Here is a 26,952-nt window from a genome sequence, read left to right as displayed (position 1 = left end):
GTCGTCTAGGGGCCCTTTGGGTCCTTTTGCTTGTATGTGAATGGCGTTTTCGCTTCCAGCGCTGGCCCGCTCTGTCTGTGCACCTGGTCTGACTTCAAAGACTCAAGTCAGGTCCTCAGAAACCTTCCTGGCCCTGCCCTACTCAGCATTTCAGCTCTGACCACCTCAAGAGCCTCGCTGCTCTTTGACTGTGTGATTGCCTCTCTGCATCGCCCTGTTCAAGACATTCTACGCTGTCTTTTCGCAACTCTACACTCTTCATCCTACACCCACCATTTCACTCTCTCCCTCTGGTGCTGGCTCGGCCATTGTCGCGAGCTTGAAGCTCTTTTCAACACAGCTATCTGCTGCATTTGTCTTCTCTTCGCTCTTTTCAGCCTCCCAATTTTGGATTCCCCTCTTTTTATTGCGCCACCGTTCGATTGGGCTTGTCTCGCCTCCATTGCGACCCGGAATCGTCTTACCGAATCTATCAGCATACTAAATCCTACTTCGACTGCTACTCGAACCTCCCTGAACTTTCTGTTCTGTCGAACACAATCCAGCATTGCGACTTACAAACGAAGAACACACGAGCACCTCTCTCCGACAGTTGTCGTTTGATCTCGAGCCACGACTATGCACCGATAGTGTATGTTCTAACCTCTCTCTTGTTTGAAACCCCCATCAGGAAATTCAATTGCAATGCTGCAACGGACAATGTTACAACTTTGTCTACTATTTCCCCGACCTCCCGTTATCCGCTACTTCCTTATCCATCTGTCTGCCTCTTTCAAGGTCTTCAGTTTCAGTTTCCCCCACCTCGCATATTCACGTCCCACGCCTTTGGAAATGCCCTTACCGTCCTATTCACCTCCTGTCATGCTAGGGACTTTCTCTAATCTTGAGTGGCTGTAGGTTTCTTTAATTCCTAATTCATGAACGCTGAGCCTATCCCTGCCACTGTCCTGGCCTGGTCGACACTGAACGTGCACTCTTGTTCCCAGGTCGAAAGCAAGGAACCATTCCCTTCGGTACCTGACAGTACCGTCGACTAACCCGCCCTTGCCAATCTCTGACAGTTCCTCCTCTATCAGAAGCGCCTTTCTGCTCTAGGTGCCCGTAGGTCTTGGCCTTGACTTTGGACGAATTTGTAATTATACTTGGACGGACCTCTACTTGCAGCCTGATATTGCCTTCCTTTACCTGGATCAACGACCGACATCGTACTAGATCAACCGCTAGCGGTTGCGAGTTCCGAGCTATAGCAGCCTGTCACGCCTTTGAGACAGCTGCCAAAGAGCGCGTCGCTCCACATCTAGGCCAGAAGCAGTGCTTTTCACTTCTCATTCGCATCCCCCGGACGTTCACACCACCTGCATTCTTGTGTCGGTGAATAGACACATAAATCAACATTGAAATTCGACACATAATTGATGAGCTACGATCCTCGCATGGCCGCCAGGCCATATGGTTCGCCAGATGATTACGAGGAGGACTCGAGGGCGGCAAAGGGCTCGGTACGAGCTGCAAGAGAAAGGGCGATGGCTGCGCGTGGACAAGGTCAACAGGAGGACCGACAGCGAATAGTTGGATTGCCCCAGAGGCCAAACCAACTTGTCTCCCAATATTCCTCTCAGAATCAGCCCCGACCGCAGGCGCAACAGAATCTTTCCCCCGAGGACGCTCGACGGGGTGCTAATTTCGCTCCTTCTCCACAATGGCCTCTCCCCAATGGTTCCGAGGATGGTGCAGACTCGATACCCAAATCATCAAGTCGAGGACCCCCGCCGCAGCGACCCCCGCGACCTCTATCCGATGAACTTCCCATACAACCAAACTCTCCAAGCCAATATCGCACATCATATCAAAGCGACGAAGTCTTCTCGCCAAGCTCATCATCGCGACCTCTCACCACTTCATCTGCAGCATCTGAGGCATCTTCACTAGGTTCTATCCCCGATTTCCCAGTTCCGCAGCCGCCAATGCCAACTGCCCAAGCTTTACCTCGACGTCTTCCAAGTCTCGGTCCTCCCCCCTCAGCTCGACGAGGTCCATCATCATATTACACTCAGATGTCCTATGTGTCTCCAATCGCAGAAGAATCATCCGACAGTCGTTCCGATCTGATGCGCTCACATCATGGATCCTTCGCATCCAGTAACGTCTTTCCTACTAACAGGGACAACTTTTACGCTGCAGACGACGGAAATCGGTCGGATGACGAAGAAACAATAACCAGTGATCATGAGAAGGATTACGAGAAGGACTGGGAAAAAGACTTTGAAAAGGAGGACCGGAGCTCTAGGGGCAGTGATCATGACGACAGGAGCGAGCTCGTCACACCCGCATTAGTGCGTCAAGCAAGTCTGGGTAGACGCACCAAACCATCATTGATGACGATAAGATCTGTGGACAGCTTCGGAGACAAAAAGGTACCTTCAATTAAAAGGAAAGCTGTGGAAGATGGAGGCGTTACCGCTGTTGGCATTGGAGGAGCTGTGTTAGCCGCAAGAGATGGACTCGCAGGACGGAGATCCCCACCGGAGAGCTCGTTGAGTAATGGCAATGCTCTTCTCGATCCATCGTCGTCATCAAACGAGTCGCTGGCTTCATTTCAGAATATGAAGCTGAGAGGAGGGACGTCGGAGTCGCAAAGGCCTTTCGTCTTCGACATGAACGACTTGGCCTCGCCCACCAGCCCCCAGGAGCAATTGAACAAGCCAACCTTGGCTGATCGCATTGGAAGAAGGCCACCGAAACTCGACATAGATGCTGTGCGTGACGCTGAGGCGCGTGGGAGCCTCACTAGTCTGCCCGAACTCATTCGACGAGCAACAAGATTAGCAGCCAACCTGGACCGTGGAAAGACTGCCAGCAGGTTGGGTCTTGATTTCTGGGAGAGCGGTGCGCCAGCGGAAAAGAACATTCGAGGATCTGGCTCGCTGACTGACATGTTGGCGGCATTTCCCCCTCCTGGTGAGGCCACGCCTACTGGGAACCGCACACCAAACCCCAGGCGCATGTCGAACTTTGCCATTGGAAACAGGAAGGACGTGTCTGGCTCCTCGTTGGGGAGCGGAAGCACTCGGAGACGGAGATGCTGTGGCATGCCAATGTGGACCTTTGTGACACTCTTGATAGTGCTACTTTTCCTCATTGCCGCAGCTGTTGTCATACCGATTGTCCTCATTGTCCTACCAAAGATGAGGGATAACCAGAATGCCCCCGCGCAGAGCACGAGTGGTAACAATGCCAACCCTGGGTCCACGCCCCCTGTAGCTGTACCTACTGGAGGTGCCCGACCCGAACAATGCGAGGGCATCATCTCATGTCAAAATGGCGGTGTCGCCATTGCACAGTCTGATAGGTCCTGCAATTGTGTTTGCATCAACGGTTTCACTGGTAGGACATGTTCCCAGCAGTCTGATGCAGGATGTACCACGACGGACATTGCTGGAACAGCAAACAATGCGACTGTGGGCACCGGTATTCCCCGCCTCCTGGAAAGCGCACAGAACAACTTCAGCATCCCTCTGGATCCGCCCCAGTTGCTGTCCCTCTTCTCCAGCAACGGCTTGACCTGTACCTCTGAAAATGCGCTGATCACGTTCAATGGGCTCGCGTCACGCTTTGTGCCTATCCTCGTCGACGAGGCATTGGAGCCATCACGCACGCTCCCTCGCCTGGAAGCGCCACATTCCGATAATGATGTGCACAAACTCCACGAGCGCCAAACCATTGGTGAAGTCGGAACCCCCAACACAGGCAATCAGAACAATCCCAATAACGCAGCGACACCTACGGAAAGCGCAAGTCCTACATCGACCGAGCCGATCTCCAGCAATCCTACGGCACTGGACTTTGCGCGAATTGGAGTACTGTTCGTGTTCCAAGAGAGCCGCACAATGGACACAGCTGCGAATGCTCAAGTATCCCTGCAGCGGTTCTTGACGGCTGATCGTGCAGGCAAACGCAATGGAAACACTGTGGATCTCGGCCCTTTCACACTCGACCTAGTCAAATACACCATCGATTTCGGGAACGGCACCACCCTCAGAGCATTGCCAGAGAGCCCGTCCTGAGATACCTGGAACCACTCCCAAATCTATTCGTCACCTTCACCCATCTCTTTAATTTCCTATTGTATTATATTCGGCGTTACGTCCTTTGAGCCGGCAAATTCTCTCGCCTGCTTACCGTCACCATCGCCATCCACTATCCTTTAGACCTAACATCCCACCTATAGCCGGCTAGTCCCCTGGCAGAACGACAAAAAACCGTTTCACCCGCCGTCTTGAAGACGAGCTGCGATCTATGGATTGGATCTAATTTCTTGTTTCTTTCTTTGTTGCGTATGTGTGTGGTATTTTATGTGTGCGCGGATTGGGAGTTGCAAAGGAGAGAGATTGGGCTTAATATACCCCCGTTTGCTGTTGCTGCTGTTGCTTGCTTGGATGTAACTAGTAAAAGGTAGTGGGAGGGGATGTTGTTCGTCGCATCATTGAATGAATGGAGGGGCCACATTGTTGTATATAGATAGCCAAAACGCAGTAGAGATGAAGCGTAATGTGAGAATGCGAGAACACATCAAACCATATTTCACATTCATCCCTCTAATGCTACTCGTAAGATATCTACTACTAGCGACAAATCCAACCTACACGCGCTCGGTACCTCTCTCCCGAATATCAGTCTGCTCCCAGCTCCTTCCCCAAAACACGATCTCGGTAGATAACTAACTACCTTTCTCCTACCAAGATCTCAACGTGCCCTTCCCTTCTCTCAAAGGTAAACCATCACACTTAGCGCCCCGATCCCCGATCCCTAAACCCTCGAAACCCACAATCGCAAATGCCGAAGCGCATTAGCCCCAAACCCTAAAAGATCCACCTACACGAGAACGAGACTAACACCCCGGCATTTGCGATTAAAGCTACAAGATATCTTATTCGCGATTGTCATTTGCGAATGAGAAACTGCGCGTGGGTACCTTTCCTGTGTAGATAGGTAGGCTAACTAGCCTCGGGAATGCGGGGTGGGTGCGATTTGGGGATGGAGGGGGGAGGGGGAGGGTTTCGGAATCGGAACGAGGGAGATGTGACGTATAAAAGGGAGGGTCTTCCACCCACACTTTTGATTCCGGGTTGTTCTTATGCAGGACTATTCGATTACTGTTAGTCGATACCATTTTTGATTGTTTGGCTTTCGTTGGACATTGGCGATTGACGTCCTGGTTGTACTTGTATGTTCAAGATTGAATTGAGGGGAGAGATATTGGCTCCACTTGCTCGCGAGGCTTACATCGTTGTCTACCTGAAAAAGTGAAGTAGCTTTGAAGCTTCGGTATTTTATATCAGAAACTGCATACCCGGCCCCGGAATTGCAATTCGAAAGCAGGGTTATCACCGGAAGAGGAAAGAAATCCACACCCTCCTCACGCAGACCTCGGAATCAAGAGAAAGGAAGACAGACACGATGGTATTCTACAAGCCCGGGGAAACCGACCACGGTCTCCCCAACGACCCCTTCAAAGTACGTTCCCATATCCCTCACCTCCAGTCCTTTCTTTTCCTTTGCCATCACAAGTTTCCCCGTCAAGGCTAACCCACGAACCAACCCAACAGGCGTGCGTCGTCCCCCGCCCCATCGGCTGGATCTCCACCGTCTCAGGCACGACCGGCACCGCCAACCTAGCCCCCTACTCCCAATTCAACAACCTCACCTTCGACCCGCCGTACGTCATGTTCAGCGCGAACCAAACCCCCACCGCCGCGCAAAAGGACACCGCCGCCAACGCCGAAGCCACAGGCGTCTTCTGCTGGAACCTCGCGACGTACGACCTCAAAGACTATGTGAACGCCTCCGCCGAGCAGGTCGACGCTTCCGTCGACGAGTTCGAGCACGTGGGGCTCGAGAAGGAGGACTCGAGGCTCAGCTTCGTGGACGTGCGGAGTCAGGGAAGGAGGGTCGCGGTGCCGTTGGTCAAGAGGAGTCCCGTGAAGTTCGAGTGCGTGCATTATAGTACGCTGAGGTTGCCGGGGAATCCGCCGATGGGGGCGGTGGATGTGGTGATTGGGAGGGTGGTGGGGATTCATATTGATGATAGGGTGTTGACGGATGGGAGGATCGATGTCAGGAAGACGGTGCCGATTGCGAGGTGTGGGTATTTTGAGTATGCGGCGATTAGGGAGACGTTTGAGATGAGGATTCCGGGGGAGAATAAGAGTTGGTTGACGGGGTTGGAGGGGAGTACGAAGGGACATAGGGCTATGTTGGAGGGGGAGACGGCGACGACGCAGAAGGATGAGGAGTCCGGGCAGGTGGTTGAGAAGTGAGAAATTGATTTGAGATTCGATTCTCGTGCGGGCCGTCTAGTAGATGTGTAGATGCTCAAAGATGTAGCCGCCCAAACCCGATAGAATACGAAGACGACGATAATGCCATGTCCCGCTGATGGTCACCAAAGAACTCCCAGAACGCCAAAAACTGAGAATGCATCTTCAGAACTCGCATGTCTCCAAAGCCCTACTCTTCCCTTTCTCATTCACACTACTCCCGCCACCATCTCCTGTACCCACTGCACTGTGCGGTAACACCGTCCTCTCGCTCTCCCTGACATCCATCCCCGGCCCACGAATCTTGCCCGCAACGTCCAGCCCGATCTCAACCCCCTTGATAAGCCCCTCCAACGCCGCGAAAATATCCCCCTGCGACGCATCTCTCGCGTCCTTCAACTTCCCCTCGCCCGGCTCCCCCTTCGCCTTCCCTTTCCCCTTCCCTCCAATCTCCACCCCCTCAATCCTAAGCATGTACCCCTGATCCGGCGCCTCCTCGTCGAACGACGGCGCCGTCCGCACATTCGCACTCGTAATTTGCCACTCCGACGACAGGGACTGCGCATCCAGTATCTCGTGGCCGTCCGCGCCCACATCGACAACAATATACCTCTCCTTGACGCCCGGTATCGGCGGCGGAAGCGGGGACTCGACGTGCGGCGAGTCGTGCACCCGGTCTCTCTCGTCGTCATCCTCGTCGTCGCCGGCTTGGCTGGGGTCTTGCTCGCTCTGCTGTTGCCTCCGGCGCCGCTGCTCCTCTTGCTCTTCGTGCTCGCCGCTTTCGGGCGAAGTTTCGGGCAGGTACTTCGTGTCGTCGAGGCCGAGACTGCGCATCGCGGCGGCGGTCATGATGACGGGGTCGTCGTCTGCGAAGACGTAGTGTACGTATGGGTGGTAGTGCTCGCCTGTCGTCGTGTCTTCGATGAGGGTGAAGAAGGGGTTGAAGTTTTGCGGGGGGAGGAGCATTTGGTGGGAATCGGGTTCGGGGTAGGGGATTTCGCCATCGTCTTCGTGGTATGGAGGGTCGAGAGGGTCGTCGTGCTGGGTAGGCTGTGATTCTTCGGGTGGTGGAGAGTCGTCTGCCTGCGCGGATGGCGGGTCGTCGAAGTGGTGGAGGAGGTGCTCGCGCGGGGAGCGTGTGGCTTGGGGTAGGGGAGGGGACTTGGACTGCCGTATGCTTGAAGGTCTACTTGAGGACATGGTGCTGGAGGATGTGTGGTGGGTGTTGTGGTTGTTATTGTTGAGTTACGGTTGGGGTACCGTACCCAGATTATTAGATGAATGGCACATGGGTAGGGCTGAACTAGCTTAGCTTGGGGGAGCTTCCGGGGGAGAGCATTATCGATAACGGCGGGCAGGGGTCAGCTTGAGCCGCATCCTGGAGCATTTGGGCTATAGATCATGCACATATTGTGACTAGACGGTTACTCCGACATACTATGTTCATATGAAAATGGCTTGTCTTTAATGGGAATGATTTCATTCAAACAGACATACGAATTCTATGTATTCGCAGTGGTATGGGTATCTTCCAAAACGCCAAAAATGTCGCTCTATCATCTTCCAGCACAACAATCCGCGACGACCTCCACCTCTCAGCCCATATCGAACCTCCGAGTGAGTTCCGACATCGTTCGCGTCAAGCGGGGGTATCCAGCGCAGTGCCAGATTCATCGCCCTGGACTTCCGTATCGTCGGCGACAGCATCTTTGCTCTTGAACGCTATTGAGAACCAGTTAGCGATCGCTACGTATTGGTCAAGGGCAATGGACTTACGCTGTCTGCACATAGGACACTTCTCCTGCGCACTCTCCTGCTTCAGCCAGGAGAATATACAATGCTAGTTGATACGTTAGCACCCATCTCCACCCCAGAAACAGCAGAAGCTTTAACGGGAACGAACCATGTGGAACGAATGGTTGCATTCTCCCAGCACTACCCCATCGTTAATTAGCATGCCATAGGACATTGGTACTGGAGGATGCTCGCAAACGTACACAGCGGACACTCGTCACCCGGGTATTTGCACTTGGAGCATGTGCTGTCGTAGGGGTTTCGACAGATGCCGCAGACGTCGTCATCGGGCATGTCCCAGCGCCACGCCGCGACGGCGTTCCACTCCTTTATCGTGACTTTCATGTTGTTACCCACGCGCTTTCTGGCACCAGAGGAAGACGAGAGTGATGTTAGTATCTGCGGGGGCAGAATGGGACGGGACGACAGGCGTGGGATGTCGTAGGTTCGCGTGCGGTGTGGATAGGCGTGTGGGCGTAGATGTGGGATTGATTAGATGGTGGTCGTTATTAGTTTGTTTTGTTCTGGGAAAAAGTCGTCTGGCAGCCCCGCCAAGCGGGCCCCAGGGCAACAGTATACACTAACACCCATTACCCGTCCACCCGTCTTGAAGAGAATCCACTTTCCGGGCGCGTTTCATAAGGCTGAGTTCTCTTCTACGCTAATGGGACCTGAGTGTAATATGAAAGTAGATAACAAGCACATGGATAGGGAGTGAGCGAGCGGATCACCTGTGTCCCCGCGAATGTTTGTTTACTGCGCAGCTGGTGTATTTAGCGAGCCGACGCTCTGGTCCATATCATACCCGCCCAGCTCAATTGCTCTTAATATCGAACACTTAATTATTTCTTCAAGCTTTATCTCTGATCATAATGACCGAAAATCACACAAACTTCCAAGCACGGCTCGATTTCATCCAGCATCTGCTTCGTGAGCAGTTCAACGTCGAAGTAAAGTCGCACAGCACCTTTCAGGGACAAACGACTAACCTAGTGTATGTCTGAAGGCCACAGAGATTGTTCCTATTCAATATGATCCGGAATGTCCCTTCAAGTACAACAACTTCGTCTACCGCATTACTGTACATTCGCCTCTTCGCAGAGATGGGCCACAACAGCCTGGCGCTATGGCCGCGCCTGAAGATGCAAGAGAGTTCATCATGCGGCTCACGAACCGCAACGCCGAGGGAATGAATCCACACACACGGGTGGAAAACGAGGTCGCTATGATCTCACTCGCCGCAGACGCTCTCAGCGGCTTCGAACCACACATCGTTCCATCCGTATATGGCTGGGGTAGCGCGGCGCTGCCGACCTCGCAGGGCTGGATCCTCCAAGAGCTCATGCCTGGAGTCCCTCTCGACGAAACCTTCGACGACAGGTCTCTCGAGGAAAAGCAAAACATCCTCGGGCAAATGGCTACGTTTCTCAAGGCACTGCAAGACTTCCAGCTCCCGGAGAGCATAAAAGAATATGGCGGAGTCACCTTTGCCGAATCTGGACACATCGTGAGCGCCCAAATGACGAGCGTGGGTAGTGGACCTTGGCCATCATATGAAAAGTACTTCCTCGATCGCCTCGAACGCGCTCTCAGAACGGCGGGAAGCAATCCCTACATCAACGGCTGGCAAGCGAATGGGGTCAGGAAACGCCTCGAGGACTTCGTTACGAGCGGTGTTCCGGCACAGTTCGAGAAATTTCGGTCCTCCAACGACAAGGCTATCGTACATGCTGACTTCCGTAAGTGGGAATCGCCTTGTTTGATACTATGCTTCTATTGCAAGGCTAGTGCTAATGCTTTTCGACGCGCAGCCCCGAACAACATACTCTACGACCCCTCAAACAAGCGCCTTACAGCCTTGATTGACGACGACTTTGCATGCATCCTACACCCGTCCTACGACCTCCGCTCCTTCAGCGGCGCGGGGAGTCAGTTCCAAGGCTGGTCTGACATCGAGTCTAGCGAGCAGACCGCACTGCGAGATGCGAAGCTGCACGGCTTCCCATCGCCATTGCCCGAGGACACCGAGGACGGTGTGAAATGGGACGTCGCGAAGGCGTGGGAGGATGAACTGGAGAAGCTGGATGTGAAGAGGCCGAGGACGATGGAGGGGATTGAGAAGGTTGCAGATGTCGATGCTGTGCTGAGGTCAATATTGCCGTGGAGGGTTACGAACTCGGATATCTTGAGGCTGCAGTCTGAGGAGGTGATTTTGAAGTGTAGGAATGAGAATGAAGGGCAGTTGATTAAGCTGCTGGATCGTCTGGGGTTTTAACCTAGGTAAATGTGGCTGTAATGTCCTCTACTATGACCACGGCTACCACAACACCCTTTACCTTAGGTATCTTAGGTATCTATACAATAGATGTCCAGATGATAAACAAACACAATAGGACGGGAGGGGCAACTTACACTGGTGGCCCAAGCTCCTGACCCTGGGTGCCTGGGAACGACGTAAGGACCCACTTTTATTCCGAACGTCCAAGTTCGTTCAACTCCAAGCAAAGCAAAGAAGTTACAAGCAACAGCTCAACTTCAGAGATAACACCTTTCTCCACGCTCTGCACACTCCACTCTATTTGCTTTGTCTAGCCCTGCTATCTCTCCGCAGCCAGAAGCAATTCCAGAACGACCCGTCCATGCACGCTAATTGATCACATTCCACCCCGCTAAAAGCTTCCAAGCGATCGGACCCCTCAAAGCAAATCGGACAACCGTTGCTGGCCGATCAGCGCTGTCGTGCTCACCAAAGGGCAAGCATTCAATCCATTAATCAATCAATCAAGTCAAGTCCTATCTCATCCCGCCGCGGGGAAAGATACTTGTACGGAGCTTCACCTCCATCGTCACAAGCCGTGCCTCTTCCTCCTCCTCCTCCTCCTCCTCCTCCTCCTCCTCTTCTTCTTCAACTTCCTCCTCCTACCAAAAGCTCGTCATTGCTCCACTTTCTCGCTCTACTCCGACCTCGGGATACTCTTCGATACACACTACTGAATAACACTATCACCTTTCTCGTCTCCTGCCGCAACCTCGCCAAACATGTTGCTCGCAAGCTTCCGCTGCTTTGCGCGGCCATTCTCCTCCTCTCCCCTCACCCGCTCTGCCTTTCGGAACGCCACCACCACAACAACATTCGCATTCTCCTCCACCAGCAAAAGAGCCATGTCCTCCCACTTCACATTGGATACCTACCTCGTCACTCCCGCAGAGCTGCACGACGCCCTCCAGAAGAACGTTCACTCCAAGATATCCACAGCTCCGAAGATCATTCCCTTGTGCGCATCATGGTTCCTCCCAAATGACGGCCGCAACGGCTACGAAGTCTTCAAGGAAAGCCGCATCCCTCACTCACGGTTCTTCGATCTCGACGCCGTCAAGGACCCCAATTCCCCATACCCGCACATGCTGCCTTCCGCACAGGACTTTGCAAAAGCAATGGGAAAGTTGGGCATAAGGAGGGACGATAGCGTTGTTGTGTACGACTCCAAGGAATTGGGCATCTTCAGCGCACCCAGAGTGGGCTGGACACTTCAGGTCTTTGGACATCCAAACGTGCACGTCTTGAACAACTTCAAAAAGTGGGTAGAGGAGGGTTACGAGCTCGAGAGCGGGGACGTACATCCAGTGCCAGAGACCACTTACCCCGTCCCCGAGCTCGACGCAAGTAAGGTCGTAGCCTTCGAGGAGGTCAAGGACATCGCGAAGGAGCAGGGTAAAGAGGGCGCCGAAGAAGTGCAGATCCTAGATGCGAGGAGCAAGGGTCGATGGGAGGGAACGGACCCTGAACCGCGTGAAGGTACACAGTACACCGGCTCTCATACCTTCACCTGGCAATTTTATCTACGCTGGGAAAGTTTCCCAGATACTGACTGCAACGTCCAGGTCTCTCATCCGGCCACATCCCCCACTCCATCTCTGTCCCCGTCTCCGAGCTCCTCGACCCAGACACTAAAGCTTTCCTCCCCTCCTCAGACCTCAAAGCCATCTTCCGATCCAAAGGCGTCGACCCCTCCAAACCCATAATCAGCAGCTGCGGCACGGGAGTCACTGCCGCCGTCATCGACGCAGCCCTCGTCGAAGCCGGTTACCCCGTCGAGACGAAGAGGATCTACGACGGGAGCTGGACCGAGTGGGCGCAGCGCGTGGGTCCCCACGATAATCTGATCGTCATGGTTGAAGATGCATGAAGGAAGTTTCTTTTTCCATGGCTTTCACTGCATGCATTTGTTTTCTCTCCCTCCCATTGTGCTTCATGGCCTGTGTAGGATGTATCTCTCTACTTCTTCCATTTTCTTCTGCCTGGCCTTCTGTCTGCGAATGACCATCATTCGCTGGAACGATACCCAATTTTCTCTGTACTTCTTTCTTGCTTTGCCTTCTTCTATCAGGCAGGCGTTTCTAGTTATAGTTTTCTAGCTATAGCTCCAGCTTTTGCCTTCTCCAATCAAATCAAAATGACCCGAGCTGAGTGGAAATGGGAATTTGAATCAAATGGAAATTCGAAAAAGCAAAGTAGAGTTTATCCCATGTGACCCCCATCTCCCCACGTCCAAATCCCCCCTCCACTCCCGAAAATCTCACGATAGTTACTGCTTACTGCAATATATGCCTGAGATAGTCATACATACTGTATACACAAAAGGCCTTTCACACATTGGCATAGGTGTGAGCATCCTGTCTACCTAGGTAGTTATCGTGATATACATATGAGTATCTTTCTGCGTCGAGTCTTGGCGGTGGCAGCTATTGCGAGGATTATCTTGAAATTGCGGCTTGTCCCGCCTGGTTGTGTCACATAGCTTAGCACGCCGTGTGCGTTGGCAATTAGAGCAAACTTCTTCAACACATCACAAGCTTCATTTCCATCATGAACCGGTCTGTAGCAGTACCGGTCCGTATCATTACTCACGAATGCATATTGTGTTATAGAGTCCATCAAGCTCAAGAGAAGGTCCTCGCAGGTATGAATAGGCCCCCTCATCTATGAGTACACTGATCGTTTGAACAGTAGTTGGATCTAATTCATTTGAGGGATATACTCATTCTTTTGACATCGTCCCAAACACTGTGAAAAGAGAAGTGCCTCTATACAAGAATAGCACGGCCCAATCCATATTAATTTGCTTCCCATCGTGCAAGCATCCCTACTGTGGATGCAATAGGTCCACTACTAATGCGTTCCTCCTCCATTCTGATTGTGTCCAAATATTACACAACATTTCGAACACCATTCCGATGCGTGCCATATGGATATTTTGCCGCTGCATCCAGCCAAAATTTCTCTCCTGTAAACCTGGCTACTCCACGCGATGGATGGCCGGAGCCCTGGACGACAGTTCAACGCGAGAACTTCTTCCAAAGTCCGTTTCAATGACCCTCAACTACGTCTCAGAACTTCCCGTCGAACTTCAAATTATCATCCTCGAGCTTTCTGGGCCGGGCACATTCATAGCGATGCTCTCGGTCGTTTTGGGCGTTCTCCCCGTGTTGCTGTCAAAGCAGCTCTATGAATTTTGCTTGCGTGATACAGAGCTCGACTGTTCCCAAGCAATCTACGCGGAATATATCACTCTTCGGGGGCAGACGTACATATCTAACCTCAGCAACAAGCATGACCATGGTATGTCCAAGGTACCTACACAAGCGGCGCCTAGAATACTCGCAATGTCAATGGACAGTTTCGGCATCCGCAGAGTATCCCGTGTACAGGAGGCTCGCGATTCCAGGCTGCTTGGAGACTTGTGGTATCGATTTGAGATACTACCTCAGAAATCTGGTAGCATGATCACTCTGAGACGCAATGTAGGTTACGCTCTGTCGACGCGTCCTTTGCATTGGCTGACAGGCACCAGCCATTGGTGATTGACGACGTTATACTTGATCGTCACAACCACCGCAGGTTTCTTTGGGATTCTCCAATGAAGCCTGAAATCATACCGCACCAATGGTATGATCCATCGCCCGAGAATTCGGACTGCTATGGATTCAAACGTGTTTCTTTGAACGGCAGTGTGAGTGGGATCGCCGTCTCATGTGGTCAAGGGACGAATATGAGTTTCCACGCCATTCGCGAGGGACAGAGAGATGCATCGATCCACGTCAAGACCGAAGTGGCAGCGAAGCAACCTTTGACTTGGATCTATTTCCCTCTTGCCGAAGGGGAGACAATTTGCGGTGTTTGGGTCATGACCAACTATGGAGGGTTGGCGAATGTTTGTGTAAGGATCCCAATAAACCCCCTCCGCACATCAGTGCCGGACTACTCATTAATATCTTTGCTCTCCCCAGGTTTACACAACCCTCGGCCGATCGCGCATATTTGCAAGTTTCAAAGAGCCATGGTACCGCTGCGGCGACCGCTACCAATGCATCAATTCGGGCGCGGACGGGAGCATCACGGCCCTCTACTACGACAGCCTCCGTTTGCGATCGGAGCGCAGCCTTCGGGTCGGCGTTGTGAGTTCACATGACGACGTCTTCGACGTCCCGGAAAATCCTCCCTGGGCGGATTGTCCCATCCCGGAAGTGTGTCTGCAGACCGACCCGGAATGGTTCCATTCGCAGGCTTCGCTCCGAGATGTCGTTTCGGCGGAAACCTGCGAAGACGGGTTGACGGGCGTCTGCCTGGGCGTGTTGCTTCGTTATAGGAATGGCCGAGAGGAGACTTTGGGCCAATGGCGCTTCGATCAGACTGTTGCAACGTTTGAACATGATCCCTGCATACGGTCAATGTCCTATCGCATAGATCGCAGCAAAGGGAAACCCCGGATGAGGGCCGTCTCTTTTGGTGCTTGCCTAGCTGACGAGAGCTCCGAGGGCGTGAGCATTCAGATGCAAGGCCATCTTATATGGTGGTTCAGCGACTATGGGGGGGGTTTCGTAGTCCATTTGTCAGATACAGGACGGGATTGACTCCCGCCGTTGTAAAGTCTCGTTTCTCGGCATATGTTCTCGTTACCACACCCTACATAGCCACATACACGCACTCTTTTTCTTTTGCAAGCAAACGCCGTGCTCGAGTATCAACAACAACAAGCGCTGCTCCTGCGATGACGGACCGGCCTATGCACTTCAAGGATTACTTTAGGGCTGCGGGGTTCAGCCTGGGGACTTTACCGTACACAAAATGTAGATAATATCTCCTTAAACCTGCTTACTCTTTGTACCTTAGCCTCTCCTTAGCCTCTACCCTTTCTTATATCCTTTACAAAAGAAATATTAATTAATTTTTCTAATATACAAATTCCGCCTGGTCGGCTCTCCCATGTGTGAGCTGAGCTTGGGTTGGGCGGTAGCACCACACGAACTCTGATATCCATAACCAGTATATCGATAACCAGTAGGTCCTCAGCTCCAAGCTCTTCCTCGTTCGCTATCCCCACATACAACCATGCAGTCTGTCGGGGTGATGTGTATAGGTAGAGATCTTTCTCTATGCGGTGCCATTTGCATGGACTTAAATCGCAGGTGGAAGGAGGAATGGTCGGGGAGATATACACGGTCAGATCCGTGATGACTGAGTGGGCGAAACGGTCGCGGCATGAGGAATGGATGTTGCCTCTTTGGAGGAGAAGATCCCTAGAAACTCAAGAGTACGAAACATGATAATGGCTAAAACCGCGGATGCAATCGCAAAATGCAAGGTCACATCATAAAAGGACATGCGAGGCTAGTGTTCGGTTCGGGCTCAGGTTCAGGTCAATAAGAGAGTGATGAGCGTCGAGGTGAATTTAGCGACTATTTAGTGCACCTGGCCTGGTCCCTATGAGAAGGGTCGTGTTCGAGCGCGAGAGGAGGATCGTGGTCGATGAAGAGGATCGTGCCGGAACGAGGAATGAGTGTCACAAGGAGCAACCCTGCAACGACTTGGCGTCGCGAGGGCGTTCGTTTTTGTTTCTCAAGACAATTCATCTCGCGAACTCATGCTCTTCAGTCTCTCCCGTGTACTCCGTACGCTCAGCTCACAACTTCCTCTCAGTACACGTTCTTGCTTATGTGTCGGCAATACTTTTCTCTGGTTTTATAGAACTCGGAGGGCTTACCTTGTAAACCGCCCATTACTTTCCACATGCCTATATACTACATCAATAACCTCCCTGCATCGGTAATAGAGCATTTGGACAGACTTGGTGAATATCTAAGCACCGGTGACCGCGCCCATTCCACCTTGGCACTTCTCAATGGTGCTGACCTAGTTCGATACGACGCATGTCCTGAATCAATCGCATTGGCAGAGGAGTACTTCAAGCATGTGGTTTGTTATCTTCATCTCAAGACTCAAGTTTCATGCTAAATACAGTCACAGCCCCAGGTATTAGGGTCAGCAATAGAGAATCTCGAGCTACAGGAAATTGAAACAGAACCGCTACCCTGGAAATTCGACGATAACGAACTAGGCTTCCTCCATGGTTTGGAAGAGTTGAATGTAGTCATACCCATTTTTCAACCCGCAACGCACCCCCACCGTAGCCAGACCAGCATGATCACAATCAGAAAACATTCGGAGGGTGGTTGTATCGAGCTAAGGCCACACCAAATGGCAATACTCATGCCCGGCGTTCGCTTTCATGCTTCATCATCCGTCCCTGTCTTTGTCATTCCCCACCCTACTACCTCTAGCAAACTTGGAGATCGATAATACTTCTTGCGTGGAACTGGAGCAGCATATTTCACGTGTATGCTAATTTCCCCTTCTTTTATGACTGAGGCTCCATGAAAAGAATTTGTTGCTACAATCATATCCTGGTCTCGCTCGTTCGACATGAAAGGGGTCTCGTTCACCTCGCTTGTGGCGCCCGTGATGCGTGAATCGTGTACATCATCATTCTCGAAAGCATGCCGAGTATTAGGATTCAGTTTTGATGCGAAGCCCCGAATGATACTGGTTTCACCAGCCAACCGCTGTAGCCCTTCATGGCTCAGGGTCTTCAGGTAGCAGCGAAGATTTTCGAGTAGTGTTCTGTGTTGTGTTTCAAACTTTTCTGCGGTTACGCCTAGAGATTCTAGGCATTTGAGGATATCAGTTGTCGCCTCGAGGTTAAGTGGCCCGAGTATCGGCTTGAGGAGCGCAGCTTCTGGATTTCGATCCCCCAATAACCACTCAACCTCTTCCTGCCTGACCCGCGAAAGACTGCATAAGGTTAGCGCTGCTGGTCAATCGGCATTCTCTCTTACACTTTCTGTGTAGCTATGGTTCTCAGAATCCCAGGCGCTCGTGGTACACAGTTTGAAAAGTGGTTAGAGTCTCCGATCATTTTCTGCATCATCGTCCTGTGTTCGGCCTGAAGATTCTCACAAATCTTATCAAGGGCTATTGTCTTATTACCTCGGCCTCGAGTAGACAGCGTTGAAACTGACAGATAGCCTTCGTATATATATCCAAGTAGTAGCACGTACAGTCTGTACAACCACTTGTCCTCTGTCCTGCCTGCTTTCACTCTTCTTGCTCTATCAAACAAGATTGCTATTTGCGCCTGGCCCTGCTCGCTAGGACAAATATCGCTATGAGTCCGAAAGCATGTCCCCTTCGTGATGACTGCAGCAAGATAGGTTACTCTTTCTTTATCAACGGCGGGGAGGTCAGCGCTGGAGGTTTGTGGCTCGCGGGACGTCTGCGGCATGCTGGATGTCTGGGCATGGCTCCCCTGAGGTGCCATATTTGTTGACGGGAGAGGAACGCGTCCTCAGTTTTCCATCCTCCCATGGATTCGGGCAGATGAAATAACGTAAGCATCGGTGGCATTGGACGAATGGCATCGAGGAACAATCCAGTCTATTCCCGACCCCTCATGATCAGCTACTCGCTTAACCCCAGCTTTCATAACCTCAAATTGAACAACACGACTCCGTGATTTCCCCCTCAACGCAGAGAGCAGCAAGGTCTTGGGTCATACGAAACACGCAGGTGGCTAGATCTGGAAAGACCATGCATATCCTTTCCTCTTAGCCAGTATTACAACCTCTGGATAGGTCCGGCGCGAATATATGTATGACGACGCTGTGTGACTTCAAGATACACCGCAAATTCACAATCAGTCAGGAGCTACATTCACTGCTGTGGATCACAATTTTGAGGTCGAAGAGGGGGGGGGCTATTGAAATGAACCTGGTATGTACGGAGTACTAGCCGTCCCCGCGAATTCAATAATAACAACTATAAGGCAGCGATCATTAAGCACAACGAACTGGAGATAACGCTTCAACGAGCGGACGAAGAACTAGCCAAAGCGATCGAAGAAAAAGCCAAAGTTGACGAAAAACTGGCGAGGCTTTTCCAAGATCTTGAGCATGCTGGGCTCACTATGGGCTGTTTGAAGTGCGCCGTCAAGGTTAAAACAATTTGTCGATTGCTAGAGAAATTCGAACGAGAATGTAAGTAAAATTGTGAAGGGGGTTTTGGTCAGCGATCGTACTTCTGCATCAGGGTCCGATGCCTGTGAGTCCTACATTTTGATGGCTTCATGCAATATCCTGCTTTTCTAGCGTAGGTCACACAGATAGCGACGTGTACAATCAAACGACCATCCACGAACTAACGCACGGCTGTGTGATGTTTCATGTGCCTAGTCACTGAACACAACATGCTTCCCATTTCGATCAGATGCATATGCCGTCAAACCCACCAAACCCGCCATTCCTTATATGCGTGCTGGGCCATTGGTTCTGTAGTCGCCTTGTAGCCAAGTATCTCAACTCCACTTGGCTTATGCACTTGCAGGACCCATGCGCGAACAAGGCTAATAGATCTGTTTCATCCATGTCCCAATGAGGAGGGCATGCGAGGTTCGTTTGCTGTTGCGCGAGAGGGTCCTTGCGGCCAAAGAAAGCCTGTATATGTACCTAGGCACAGGTAGTGGCACCAAGCTAACAGCCCGTGTATCCTGCCAGGACACTCATTTGCCGCTCTTCATGTGCATGGCGATTGGTCACATCCTCTAGAAATTGCTCATAAACACTTGAGGAGACCCCCCATTTTGGCTGTCCCGTCCCCAAGTCATTATGCTGCGTTTACCAGTGGAATTGCTTACCAGAATTGCCTTATACCTTGACCCATACATTGAGTCTCTAGACGAACCCTTCTTCGAAATACATCCAAACGCTTCTCAAAGAAATCGCAAGGACATCTATGCTTTTTGTCTCATTTCTCGAGAATGCCGAGCTGTTGGGCAACAAATTCTTTATCGAAGTGTACGGATCGAGTCAACGAAACATGCGAAAACCTTGTCATGTACACTGCGGATGCATCCTGAGCTCCCCACGAAAGTTCGCAGGCTGCAATTGACAACAACAAAGACCGAAAACGAGCCAGAGTTAATTCCAGGATTCCTTTCCGTAATGTCAAACGTAGCCATGCTCGATCTCAACGTGCAGTGGAGCGGACAGCCGACTTTTGCGCTTGACGCCATCACTAAGCCATTGAACGCCGATCCCCTTCAGCACGTTACAACGTTACAACTTACCGGTGACATGCTCGCAATCCTATCCTACGAACTTCCGTGCCTATCAAGGCTTTGGCTAAAAGAGCTTCCGGATGAACTACCGAACATCCAAAGAAGTCATGAGATTGGGTTCCTAGGGATCGAGGCCCCTCTTCGATCAACAGAACCCGTGAGTTATATGAACGAACCCGGCCCTTGGTGGAGTAGTTTCGAAAGATTGGGGTGTGTGCAAGTAAAGGAGCTCGAGGTTTTCTTTCACAGCGTCGACCACGAACTTGCCGGCATGCACTTTACCGGTCAGTATCTGATAGACCAGGTACACAAACTGTGGCCGGATCTTCAGAAGCTTGACATCAAGCTGGACAGTCACATTTGGTTCGAAACAACAGCTTCATTTCAACGCTTTGAGTCTCTTACGCACCTGAGTGTCCCATACCATTTGCTTCTGGACGAACACTGTGATAAGAGCAAAAATAGTCTACCCTATGGCCTTCAAGAGTTAGAAATCATCTTAGAAATTTCCGAGTACGAAGTGACATACTCTGAGGCTTTCAGAGAGGATAGTCTGAATTTTCAAATTTTGCACCGACCATTAAGAGCAAGTATGGCTGTGTTGACGAACAGAAATTTGATTTGGAAAACATTTTGTCAATTATTTTAAAAATGAAATTGTAAATTCGAGAAACAAGGAACGGGAGGTATAGAACAGATTCTTATGCCCTATTCTTTTTTTTTAATCGTGGTTTCCACAGCAGTGCCGTTGCATCCAAATTCTTTTTGAGACGTGCATTACATCGAATATGGTGCAGCCAGCACCCTATAGACGCTGGCGACCAGGGAATGATTGCATATAGATGAGATAAGAAACGAGGGCTTGGTGTATGCATGAATGCTGGTTTGTCCACGGGCCTTCAGTTTTCTTCTCGAGGTGGGGCAAGCTGTGCCGCCTCAGCAGCAGTGAGCGCTATTGTCGTGCTCTCGCCGCAGCTAAAGGAGTGTTGCAGCAGCATTTGACAGCGGGTAGACATTGATTGTTTTGACTGTTTCGATCTTGCCAAAGTGGATTAAGATATAAGGCCAAGCCGTGGGCATAAGTCAAGTGCATTACCAGGCATATCTAAACGTACACCTGGCACACTGCTCCGAACCATGTCATGGCCAACAATAGCTTCCACCTTGTACTCATCTCTTGTGTTTGACCCTCTGTCAATGCCTTGTGGTGCCATATGAGTATTGCCAGTCTTAGCTGGCGGGCTGTCTCCATGGCCGGTTGCAGAATCGCCTTGAAGCTATTAGTAGTGAATGAGCTAGAATATCATGCGACTCTCGTTCAAAAGCAACTATGGCGGCGTCATTAACTTGTTGCCTCGTCGGCTTCATTGGGCTGTGAAGCACCGAGGCACTTCGCTCACGAAGCGTCACTCGGTGATATCCATCCACGCCATCCGAAATGTAACTAGGACTTAGCTCTTGATAGTCACTGTGAACAGGGTTCCAGTGGTCCACATCGGCATCTCCTGTGAGGTTTGTGAATGTGAAGTTCTCGATCGATGATGGTGGGCCCACTGGGAGCGACACTGGCGACCAAGCTGATAGTGCATACGCGCTGTACTTGCCAACGCGTACATATTCTCACCCATTTCCATAGTGTCTTTGAATTTGTTGGGAAGGTTCAGAAGTAAGGTGGAGTTTGAGAGCTAGAGACTCAATGATGACACAGTCGTCGCCACTTCCATACAGTTCTTTGTGAGGGGCACTGTTAAGGCCGCTTTGATTGTCGTCGCATTATAGATGATAGCGGCGTTTGACTACCACTGCCACGTCTTCCATAGCTACTATCAGCCGTGCTAACGGCAAGGGATGATGTGCGGGAAGATGACTTGCTTGTATTCTTGAAAGCGGCGGCGATTTCCACAGATTCGATGCTAGTGTTGACGAACGTATACTCCAATAACGCTGTCTGCTCTGTTTCTGTTTCAGACTTGACATCCGCCTTGCTCTGGCGGGTGAGTTGCGTCTTCTTTGGCTGACTAGAGCCATCGGTCATCGGTTTGGTTATTTCTTCTCTTTCGAGTTCTCAGTTTCTTAAGTGAATGGATACCGTGGACGTCTTGGAGATGAAACTGGAATTCCAAAGCGGAATGAGCGGGAGCAGAACATTGTTGTGTTCAAAATTCGCATTTCACCGGCTGTTCTCCCAGAGTATCAATGGGTCTCTGTATGTGGGGTTGCCACTTCGATTTACTCTTGAACTGGTACATCAGTTTGCTGGCCGGCGGTCTTGGGTCTACGAGACAGTCATTGCAGAAACCTGGCATCGCAAGAACGCCATTGAAGACCAGAGGATCGAGGAAGACGGGGAAATTCTCCAAATCATTGACATGATCCTGGCAGAGAATTTCCCACGACTCTACGGAGTAAGTCGAAGAACCAATCGCTGTAAAGGAAACTAAGTTCTGCAGAGCTACGAACTTGCTGCGTGGTGATGCGCGAAACCTGCTATATGGACAGGACATTGTATCTAATAGTTGACTTGGTTTTCTGTTCCAGTCTTGGGTGTTTTACTTCTGTAAATGGCTGGAAGGGTACTCGTAAGTGGCGCAACCCAACCCAACCTACGAAAACCTTCGGATACACGGCCTAATGCCAAATGCCACTGCAGAGTACATTACACAGTCTACACCTAACAGGACGCTACCGAGTCAGTAACCTGCTCGAGCTGCGAACGGGGACAATCGAAGAGAAAGAAGTTGAAACCGTGGATGCATCCAGAGACGCCGAAGGAGGGGGTGAGTTGTACTGTCTGTCTGAGCACCGCAATGTCCTTGGAGTATTTGGGCATTCAAGATGCTGAGTTGGAATGTTGTCATGTCCATTGATGGGGGCTACGAGAGTATACATAGATAAGTAGGTCAGGTAGTCTACCTAGTAAGGACATACAATACAAGTGATTAGTTAGGTGCTGCCAGCGCAGACGAAGCTCGCATACCCCACAGCACCACGAATTCACTCAACCAAGCCTAACCACTATCTCGCACTTCGCACAAACAACACGATCACAGCAACCCATACAGGACCAAACCCACCATCGAACTAGGTCCCGAATTCTCGCTTCCACACAACAAGAAACCCATGGACGACCGCATTCCCAACAAACAACCCCATCGTATCCGCTATCAACAATCCAACACCTCAACAACCTTTCCTATAACGCCTCTTCGTATTGGTGGAATCCCTCCCTCGCCTACATCCACGCCCACCACGCCGCATCTAGAAGCTTTTCCGTGTTAACTTACGTAGGGATGGAGCTATGTGGTATAATGTATGCATCCTGTGTAGTAACTAGTGTGTGCGTGTACTGTGTATAGAGCGATAAACAAGCATCGCACCATGAATCCTTAGCTCCCGCGGAGGCAGTTACTTGTGTGTGTGTGTGTGTGTGTGTGTGTGTGTGTGTGTGTGTGCGTGCGGCGCTATGGGCCGAGGAAGTGTAAGCGAGTCGACGGGAGGGAATGCCGACAAGTACCTAGATAGTCGAATCTAGATTTCTGGATTCCTGATACTTGGTCCGAATATGCATGCCAGTTCCATTGGGGAACCGTGGAGGCCGCTCCGTTTGGGCGTGGGGGTGTGCAAATCTACCTAGGTACCTACCTAGGTATGCATGTGTAAAGATGTGCAGTCTTACTCGATACAGCGCCTGTAATGTACGTGCGGCTCGATGTTACGGATCGAGAAGGAGATGTGCTTTATATAGACTGCATTCAATATCGAAAGCTACCTTACCTACGGAAGTGTTTTTTTGAATGATGGTGTGCGCTTTCGCCAGATGGCTGAGACATGCGTTGATGGAACCACGGCGCGGGAAATGGGATGTAGATTAATTCTGCGTCTGGAAAGTATGCAGGATTCTTGTTTGATGGGGAGGTAGTGTATTGGAGGTGGAGTTTACGTGGGTTATGGCTATGTGATCTACTGTCCATTCTGAATGTATATGTCAAAGCAAGACAACCAAGCCAAGTGTTATATTAGAACCTCTGATGAGCAAAACAAAACATCTCAATATGCGTGAAGAAAGTAACAACGAAAGAAAGCCCCGCCCGTCTTTGGGCTGAACTGGTATCAACAGACAAAGCAAACATCAAATCGAACGAACGAAATAACACCCTGTCCCCGTATCTACACTCCCGGGACATCAAAGTCAGGATGAGCAGGCCAATTCCCCAGGCCCGCGGGATCGCCTCCAATGCGCACCCAGATCGCCACACTAGGCACGCCATTCGCATTGAGCGCAAACACCTGGAACCAACCGGGCGGACACACATGCGCGTTCGGCGGCGCCGTGATCGTGTAAGTGTTCCCACCGGCGGAACTGACGGCCGGGAAAATCGTCCTCTGGCCCATTGAATTTCCGTGGGTTGATGATCCGGCGCCCATGAGCGATACCCTCGCGATGGGCTGCGTGGACACCAATGTAACTTGCTGCCCGTACGACCAATCTCGATTCGTGATGTTGACGGCAGGTCGCGTGGGGTTGCCCATGAGGTACGGGGGCACGAACACCTCGACGCGGTATTCCTCTGCGAAGCGCTCGTCCTGGGGGTTGGAGCCGGACACGAGGACGCGGCCGTCGTCGAGGAGGATGGCTTCGGAGTGGTAGAGGCGGTCGACGATCGTGTTGGCCATGACGCTGAAGCGGTTGTTGACGGGTTTTGTGGGGTCGTAGAGGACGGCGTTGTGGTTTGGCTGCGTGGCGAGTCCGAACCCGGCGAAGCCTTGGTGCGCGCCGTTGAGGATCATGTAGGTTCCATCTGGGAGGGCGGTCATGCAGCTGAGGACGCGTCTTGAAGGCTGGATGGATGGTTAGTCTGGTTTCAACATGTTTGACGATAGAGTGTCTTACCATGCGTTCGATAGTCCATTCTGCATTAGGGACTTCAGGGGCGATAGTGACGCAGTTATCTAGGGCGTAGCCTTGGAATGGTGTGGAACCACCACAGATCATGATCTCCAGGGGATCATTGTACGGAGCATGTTGCGGCAAAAGAACGGCAGTTCCCTCGAAGGGATAGGTACGGCCAGCGAGGAAGTTGTTAACTGCGCCAGGAACATTGGGAAGCTGCTTAGAGACCGTCAAGGATCTCTCATCCAAGATAATTGCCTCATTGTAGTAAGAAGCGAAGACACCGCCAGACGGGAGAACTGCAAGGAAAGGATACAGGTTGTTCGGGTCAGTACGATTCAGCCAGTCGCAGTATACAGTCGGGCCAACAGGAGGGAGGATTTCGAGTGTCGGGACTGGTGCACCGTTGGAGCCTTCTTCACCTCCAACGATGAGAATAGAACCGTTGGCCATGACCATGGAGGTAGGATACCACCGACCGTCTTGAAGGTGGAGTTCTTGGACATTCTCTTGCCAGTCATTCTTGCCCCATACGCCTGGTGACCCATCAGGCCAGTAGAGACGCACGCCGAAGGTAGCATCCAGAGCCCAGCCGCCGACGTTAAGTTGTCGACCGACCTTGTCGGGAAGTGTGAGCGAGGCTGAGCAGAAAATATCTGTCTTGACATGCATAGGCCTCCAAGCAGCAGTGAAGTTGTTCAATTGAGAAAGATCGAGCTCGTATGCTCCAGTGGTGTTGGGAGCGCCGGTTCCCGATTTCTCGAGAAAGGTGACTTTGCCATTGGGCGCGGCTTGTGTGATGAGAGGTACTACTACACCGCCGATGAGGAACTGATACTGTCCAGCTGCATTGCCTGTTGGGTAGTTCCAGGTGGTGAGCGGTGGGCCCTTCCAATTGTAATATGAAAGGCGCCTTGGACCTCCGCATATTGTGGTAGCGTTCCCAGTGCAAGTGGCCTGGCACTCAGTCTCAGATACCAACTTTTTTCCTGCAGCTTCTACATCGCTGATGTCGCCACAATCTGGATAACGTCAGGCAGTTGTACACTGACCAAGGGGTTGTGAGAACTTACAGCATTCAAGGCCAAACTCCAAACCACCAGCATTGTATCCAAATGCAGAACATTGCGAGATGCAATTGTTCGCCGTGTTGTTCTTAGTCAAGATGATCTGATACGGCAGTACGTGGTCCTGTCCATCATCCGACAAGCATCCAACATACGACCAACTACCCGTGAGGTTGGTCTTCTGCACAGATGGAACGGGATACACTGTAAGGGAATCATTAGAGTAAACGCTCATCCTATTACCTGCGCCACATTTCTCCGAGGCATCACCGGCGCATCCCATGTTGCAGTCTGCCTCCGAGGTCTTGGTAGCAGCGTTGCGTAGGAAGTCATCACAGAAACACTGCGCTGCGTATTGCATTCCTGCAACACCGTAGCCAAGTTTGCTGCATGTTGCTATGCATGACTCGATGGTGAGTTTGTTGTTGTCGGGCTGACCGTTGCTCATGATTCGGCCGTTGGCACCGTCTATCCAACAGCCTTTGTAGGACCAGCCAGTAGGAATTTCAGCCCTCGCGGTTGTCGTAGAAGTAGCAACACTTGATACTGTGGTAGGTGTGCCAGAAGGCGAAATGGTGGTTGACCCGTCCTCACCATACTGATAAGCATTAAGTCGGTTTGGACCTCCGCACATTTCCTATACTGATCAACAATTGAACATGTGAACAGCTTCAACATGCTTACCTGAGCATTGCCATTACAAGGCATGTTGCAGCCACTGTTGCCATCGGGCGCAGGACCGCCGCCATTGCTAAACGAGTTGCCGCAGTAGCACTCTCCGCCGTATTCAGTTCCAGCGAGTCTGTAACCGGCAGTGCGGCAAGCCGTCAGGCAAGATTCGGTAGTGAAGGCCCCGCCAGGATAGACCTGGGTTGTCAGGGCTCTCCCGCCGCTGACATTGTCGGCATAGCATCCGAGAGAGTTCCATCCTTCCGGTGCTTGTCGGGAAGTGTAGAGGTTGAGTCGGTTGGTCCCGCCGCAGTACTCGGTCGCGTTACCATTACACACCTAACTAAGATAAGCCTGGGCTCGATAGGACAAAGAAACATGATCGTAGCTTACAGTATCACAAGTAGTTGCATCTGCGGAGGTAGCCGTGCTTGCTATCTTGTTTCCGCAATCTGGACATGTTAGTAATTTGCTCTATCAAGATGGCGAACACTGATGCCTTTGCGTAACTTACAGCATTGCCCGCCATTCTCGACACCAGCATAGAGATATTCCTGAGCCGCACAAGCTGACATGCACAAAGCCACGGTGAGAGACTCTGCACCTCCGGTAGTGGTCACCCCTGCGCTCAAGGTGCGTGCATTTGCACTATCACTGGATTATCTTTAGTGAGTGTCCGCGGTAATGTTGAACAAGGGACGCTGCTTCATGTGGCTTATGTCGGTATCTGATATTCTGAAAAAGAAATACCCACCCATGCACGG

General features: G+C 51.4%; 10 protein-coding genes across 10 annotated transcripts; 6 read left to right on the top strand and 4 right to left on the bottom strand.

Annotated features, from left to right (window-relative positions):
- Positions 1 to 1,433: 1,433 nt before the first annotated feature.
- On the top strand, positions 1,434 to 4,064 carry BU24DRAFT_404776 (uncharacterized protein; the record flags this gene model as incomplete). The annotated part of the gene is made up of 1 exon (XM_033525663.1): positions 1,434 to 4,064. The coding sequence occupies one exon, from the start codon at positions 1,434 to 1,436 to the stop codon at positions 4,062 to 4,064; it is 2,631 nt and encodes an 876-aa protein (XP_033390158.1).
- Positions 4,065 to 5,457: 1,393 nt separating this feature from the next.
- BU24DRAFT_338545 (uncharacterized protein) lies at positions 5,458 to 6,317 on the top strand (the record flags this gene model as incomplete). The annotated part of the gene is made up of 2 exons (XM_033523137.1): positions 5,458 to 5,514; positions 5,607 to 6,317. 2 exons carry the CDS (start codon positions 5,458 to 5,460, stop codon positions 6,315 to 6,317), a joined length of 768 nt encoding a protein of 255 aa, XP_033390157.1.
- A 294-nt stretch (positions 6,318 to 6,611) lies between these two features.
- On the bottom strand, positions 6,612 to 7,484 carry BU24DRAFT_336040 (uncharacterized protein; the record flags this gene model as incomplete). The annotated part of the gene is made up of 1 exon (XM_033523069.1): positions 6,612 to 7,484. A coding segment is annotated over one exon (873 nt), but the record flags the coding sequence as incomplete, so codon positions are not given.
- A 294-nt stretch (positions 7,485 to 7,778) lies between these two features.
- On the bottom strand, positions 7,779 to 8,814 carry BU24DRAFT_417455 (RING/U-box). Its single transcript, XM_033526725.1, has 4 exons — positions 8,315 to 8,814; positions 8,221 to 8,252; positions 8,094 to 8,157; positions 7,779 to 8,039 (listed from the first exon to the last, which is right to left on the bottom strand). Exons 1-4 carry the CDS (start codon positions 8,454 to 8,456, stop codon positions 7,957 to 7,959), a joined length of 321 nt encoding a protein of 106 aa, XP_033390155.1. The 5' UTR covers positions 8,457 to 8,814; the 3' UTR covers positions 7,779 to 7,956.
- On the top strand, positions 8,746 to 10,447 carry BU24DRAFT_417453 (uncharacterized protein). The gene is made up of 2 exons (XM_033526724.1): positions 8,746 to 9,850; positions 9,923 to 10,447. The coding sequence occupies exons 1-2, from the start codon at positions 9,238 to 9,240 to the stop codon at positions 10,384 to 10,386; spliced, it is 1,077 nt and encodes a 358-aa protein (XP_033390154.1). The 5' UTR covers positions 8,746 to 9,237; the 3' UTR covers positions 10,387 to 10,447.
- Positions 10,448 to 11,098: 651 nt separating this feature from the next.
- BU24DRAFT_417451 (Rhodanese-like protein) lies at positions 11,099 to 12,670 on the top strand. Its single transcript, XM_033526723.1, has 2 exons — positions 11,099 to 11,907; positions 11,994 to 12,670. Exons 1-2 carry the CDS (start codon positions 11,151 to 11,153, stop codon positions 12,296 to 12,298), a joined length of 1,062 nt encoding a protein of 353 aa, XP_033390153.1. The 5' UTR covers positions 11,099 to 11,150; the 3' UTR covers positions 12,299 to 12,670.
- A 308-nt stretch (positions 12,671 to 12,978) lies between these two features.
- Positions 12,979 to 15,023, top strand: BU24DRAFT_404770 (uncharacterized protein; the record flags this gene model as incomplete). Its single annotated transcript, XM_033525662.1, has 5 exons — positions 12,979 to 13,002; positions 13,041 to 13,072; positions 13,274 to 13,913; positions 13,964 to 14,329; positions 14,400 to 15,023. The coding sequence occupies 5 exons, from the start codon at positions 12,979 to 12,981 to the stop codon at positions 15,021 to 15,023; spliced, it is 1,686 nt and encodes a 561-aa protein (XP_033390152.1).
- A 1,653-nt stretch (positions 15,024 to 16,676) lies between these two features.
- Positions 16,677 to 17,767, bottom strand: BU24DRAFT_457741 (uncharacterized protein; the record flags this gene model as incomplete). Its single annotated transcript, XM_033531566.1, has 2 exons — positions 16,677 to 17,241; positions 17,508 to 17,767. 2 exons carry the CDS (start codon positions 17,765 to 17,767, stop codon positions 16,677 to 16,679), a joined length of 825 nt encoding a protein of 274 aa, XP_033390151.1.
- Positions 17,768 to 18,811: 1,044 nt separating this feature from the next.
- On the top strand, positions 18,812 to 20,261 carry BU24DRAFT_417442 (uncharacterized protein). Its single transcript, XM_033526722.1, has one exon. It carries the CDS (start codon positions 19,110 to 19,112, stop codon positions 20,208 to 20,210), a length of 1,101 nt encoding a protein of 366 aa, XP_033390150.1. The 5' UTR covers positions 18,812 to 19,109; the 3' UTR covers positions 20,211 to 20,261.
- A 3,369-nt stretch (positions 20,262 to 23,630) lies between these two features.
- On the bottom strand, positions 23,631 to 26,926 carry BU24DRAFT_29787 (copper radical oxidase). The gene is made up of 6 exons (XM_033522823.1): positions 26,703 to 26,926; positions 26,582 to 26,640; positions 26,204 to 26,527; positions 25,526 to 26,156; positions 24,453 to 25,474; positions 23,631 to 24,400 (listed from the first exon to the last, which is right to left on the bottom strand). The coding sequence occupies exons 1-6, from the start codon at positions 26,761 to 26,763 to the stop codon at positions 23,729 to 23,731; spliced, it is 2,769 nt and encodes a 922-aa protein (XP_033390149.1). The 5' UTR covers positions 26,764 to 26,926; the 3' UTR covers positions 23,631 to 23,728.
- Positions 26,927 to 26,952: the final 26 nt, after the last annotated feature.

This window comes from Aaosphaeria arxii, assembly GCF_010015735.1.
Source record: "Aaosphaeria arxii CBS 175.79 unplaced genomic scaffold BU24scaffold_1, whole genome shotgun sequence".
Lineage (NCBI taxonomy): Eukaryota > Fungi > Ascomycota > Dothideomycetes > Pleosporales > Aaosphaeria > Aaosphaeria arxii.
This window is presented reverse-complemented; position numbering and strand designations above follow the sequence as displayed.

What these genes read in the sequence shown, in the direction of transcription:
- BU24DRAFT_417455 (XM_033526725.1), bottom strand. Translation starts at nt 8,456, where the DNA reads ATGAAAGTCACGATAAAGGAGTGGAACGCCGTCGCGGCGTGGCGCTGG. An exon ending in GCAACCATTCGTTCCACATG is followed by an intron (nt 8,158 to 8,220) that starts GTTCGTTCCCGT and finishes CGTATCAACTAG; the next exon opens with CATTGTATATTCTCCTGGCT. An exon ending in GTGTCCTATGTGCAGACAGC is followed by an intron (nt 8,040 to 8,093) that starts GTAAGTCCATTG and finishes GGTTCTCAATAG; the next exon opens with CGTTCAAGAGCAAAGATGCT.
- BU24DRAFT_417453 (XM_033526724.1), top strand. Translation starts at nt 9,238, where the DNA reads ATGGCCGCGCCTGAAGATGCAAGAGAGTTCATCATGCGGCTCACGAAC. An exon ending in TATCGTACATGCTGACTTCC is followed by an intron (nt 9,851 to 9,922) that starts GTAAGTGGGAAT and finishes TTCGACGCGCAG; the next exon opens with CCCCGAACAACATACTCTAC.
- BU24DRAFT_417451 (XM_033526723.1), top strand. Translation starts at nt 11,151, where the DNA reads ATGTTGCTCGCAAGCTTCCGCTGCTTTGCGCGGCCATTCTCCTCCTCT. An exon ending in GGACCCTGAACCGCGTGAAG is followed by an intron (nt 11,908 to 11,993) that starts GTACACAGTACA and finishes TGCAACGTCCAG; the next exon opens with GTCTCTCATCCGGCCACATC.
- BU24DRAFT_417442 (XM_033526722.1), top strand. Translation starts at nt 19,110, where the DNA reads ATGCTGCGTTTACCAGTGGAATTGCTTACCAGAATTGCCTTATACCTT.
- BU24DRAFT_29787 (XM_033522823.1), bottom strand. Translation starts at nt 26,763, where the DNA reads ATGTCAGCTTGTGCGGCTCAGGAATATCTCTATGCTGGTGTCGAGAAT. An exon ending in GGAGTTTGGCCTTGAATGCT is followed by an intron (nt 25,475 to 25,525) that starts GTAAGTTCTCAC and finishes GACGTTATCCAG; the next exon opens with ATTGTGGCGACATCAGCGAT. An exon ending in AATGGACTATCGAACGCATG is followed by an intron (nt 24,401 to 24,452) that starts GTAAGACACTCT and finishes CCATCCATCCAG; the next exon opens with CCTTCAAGACGCGTCCTCAG.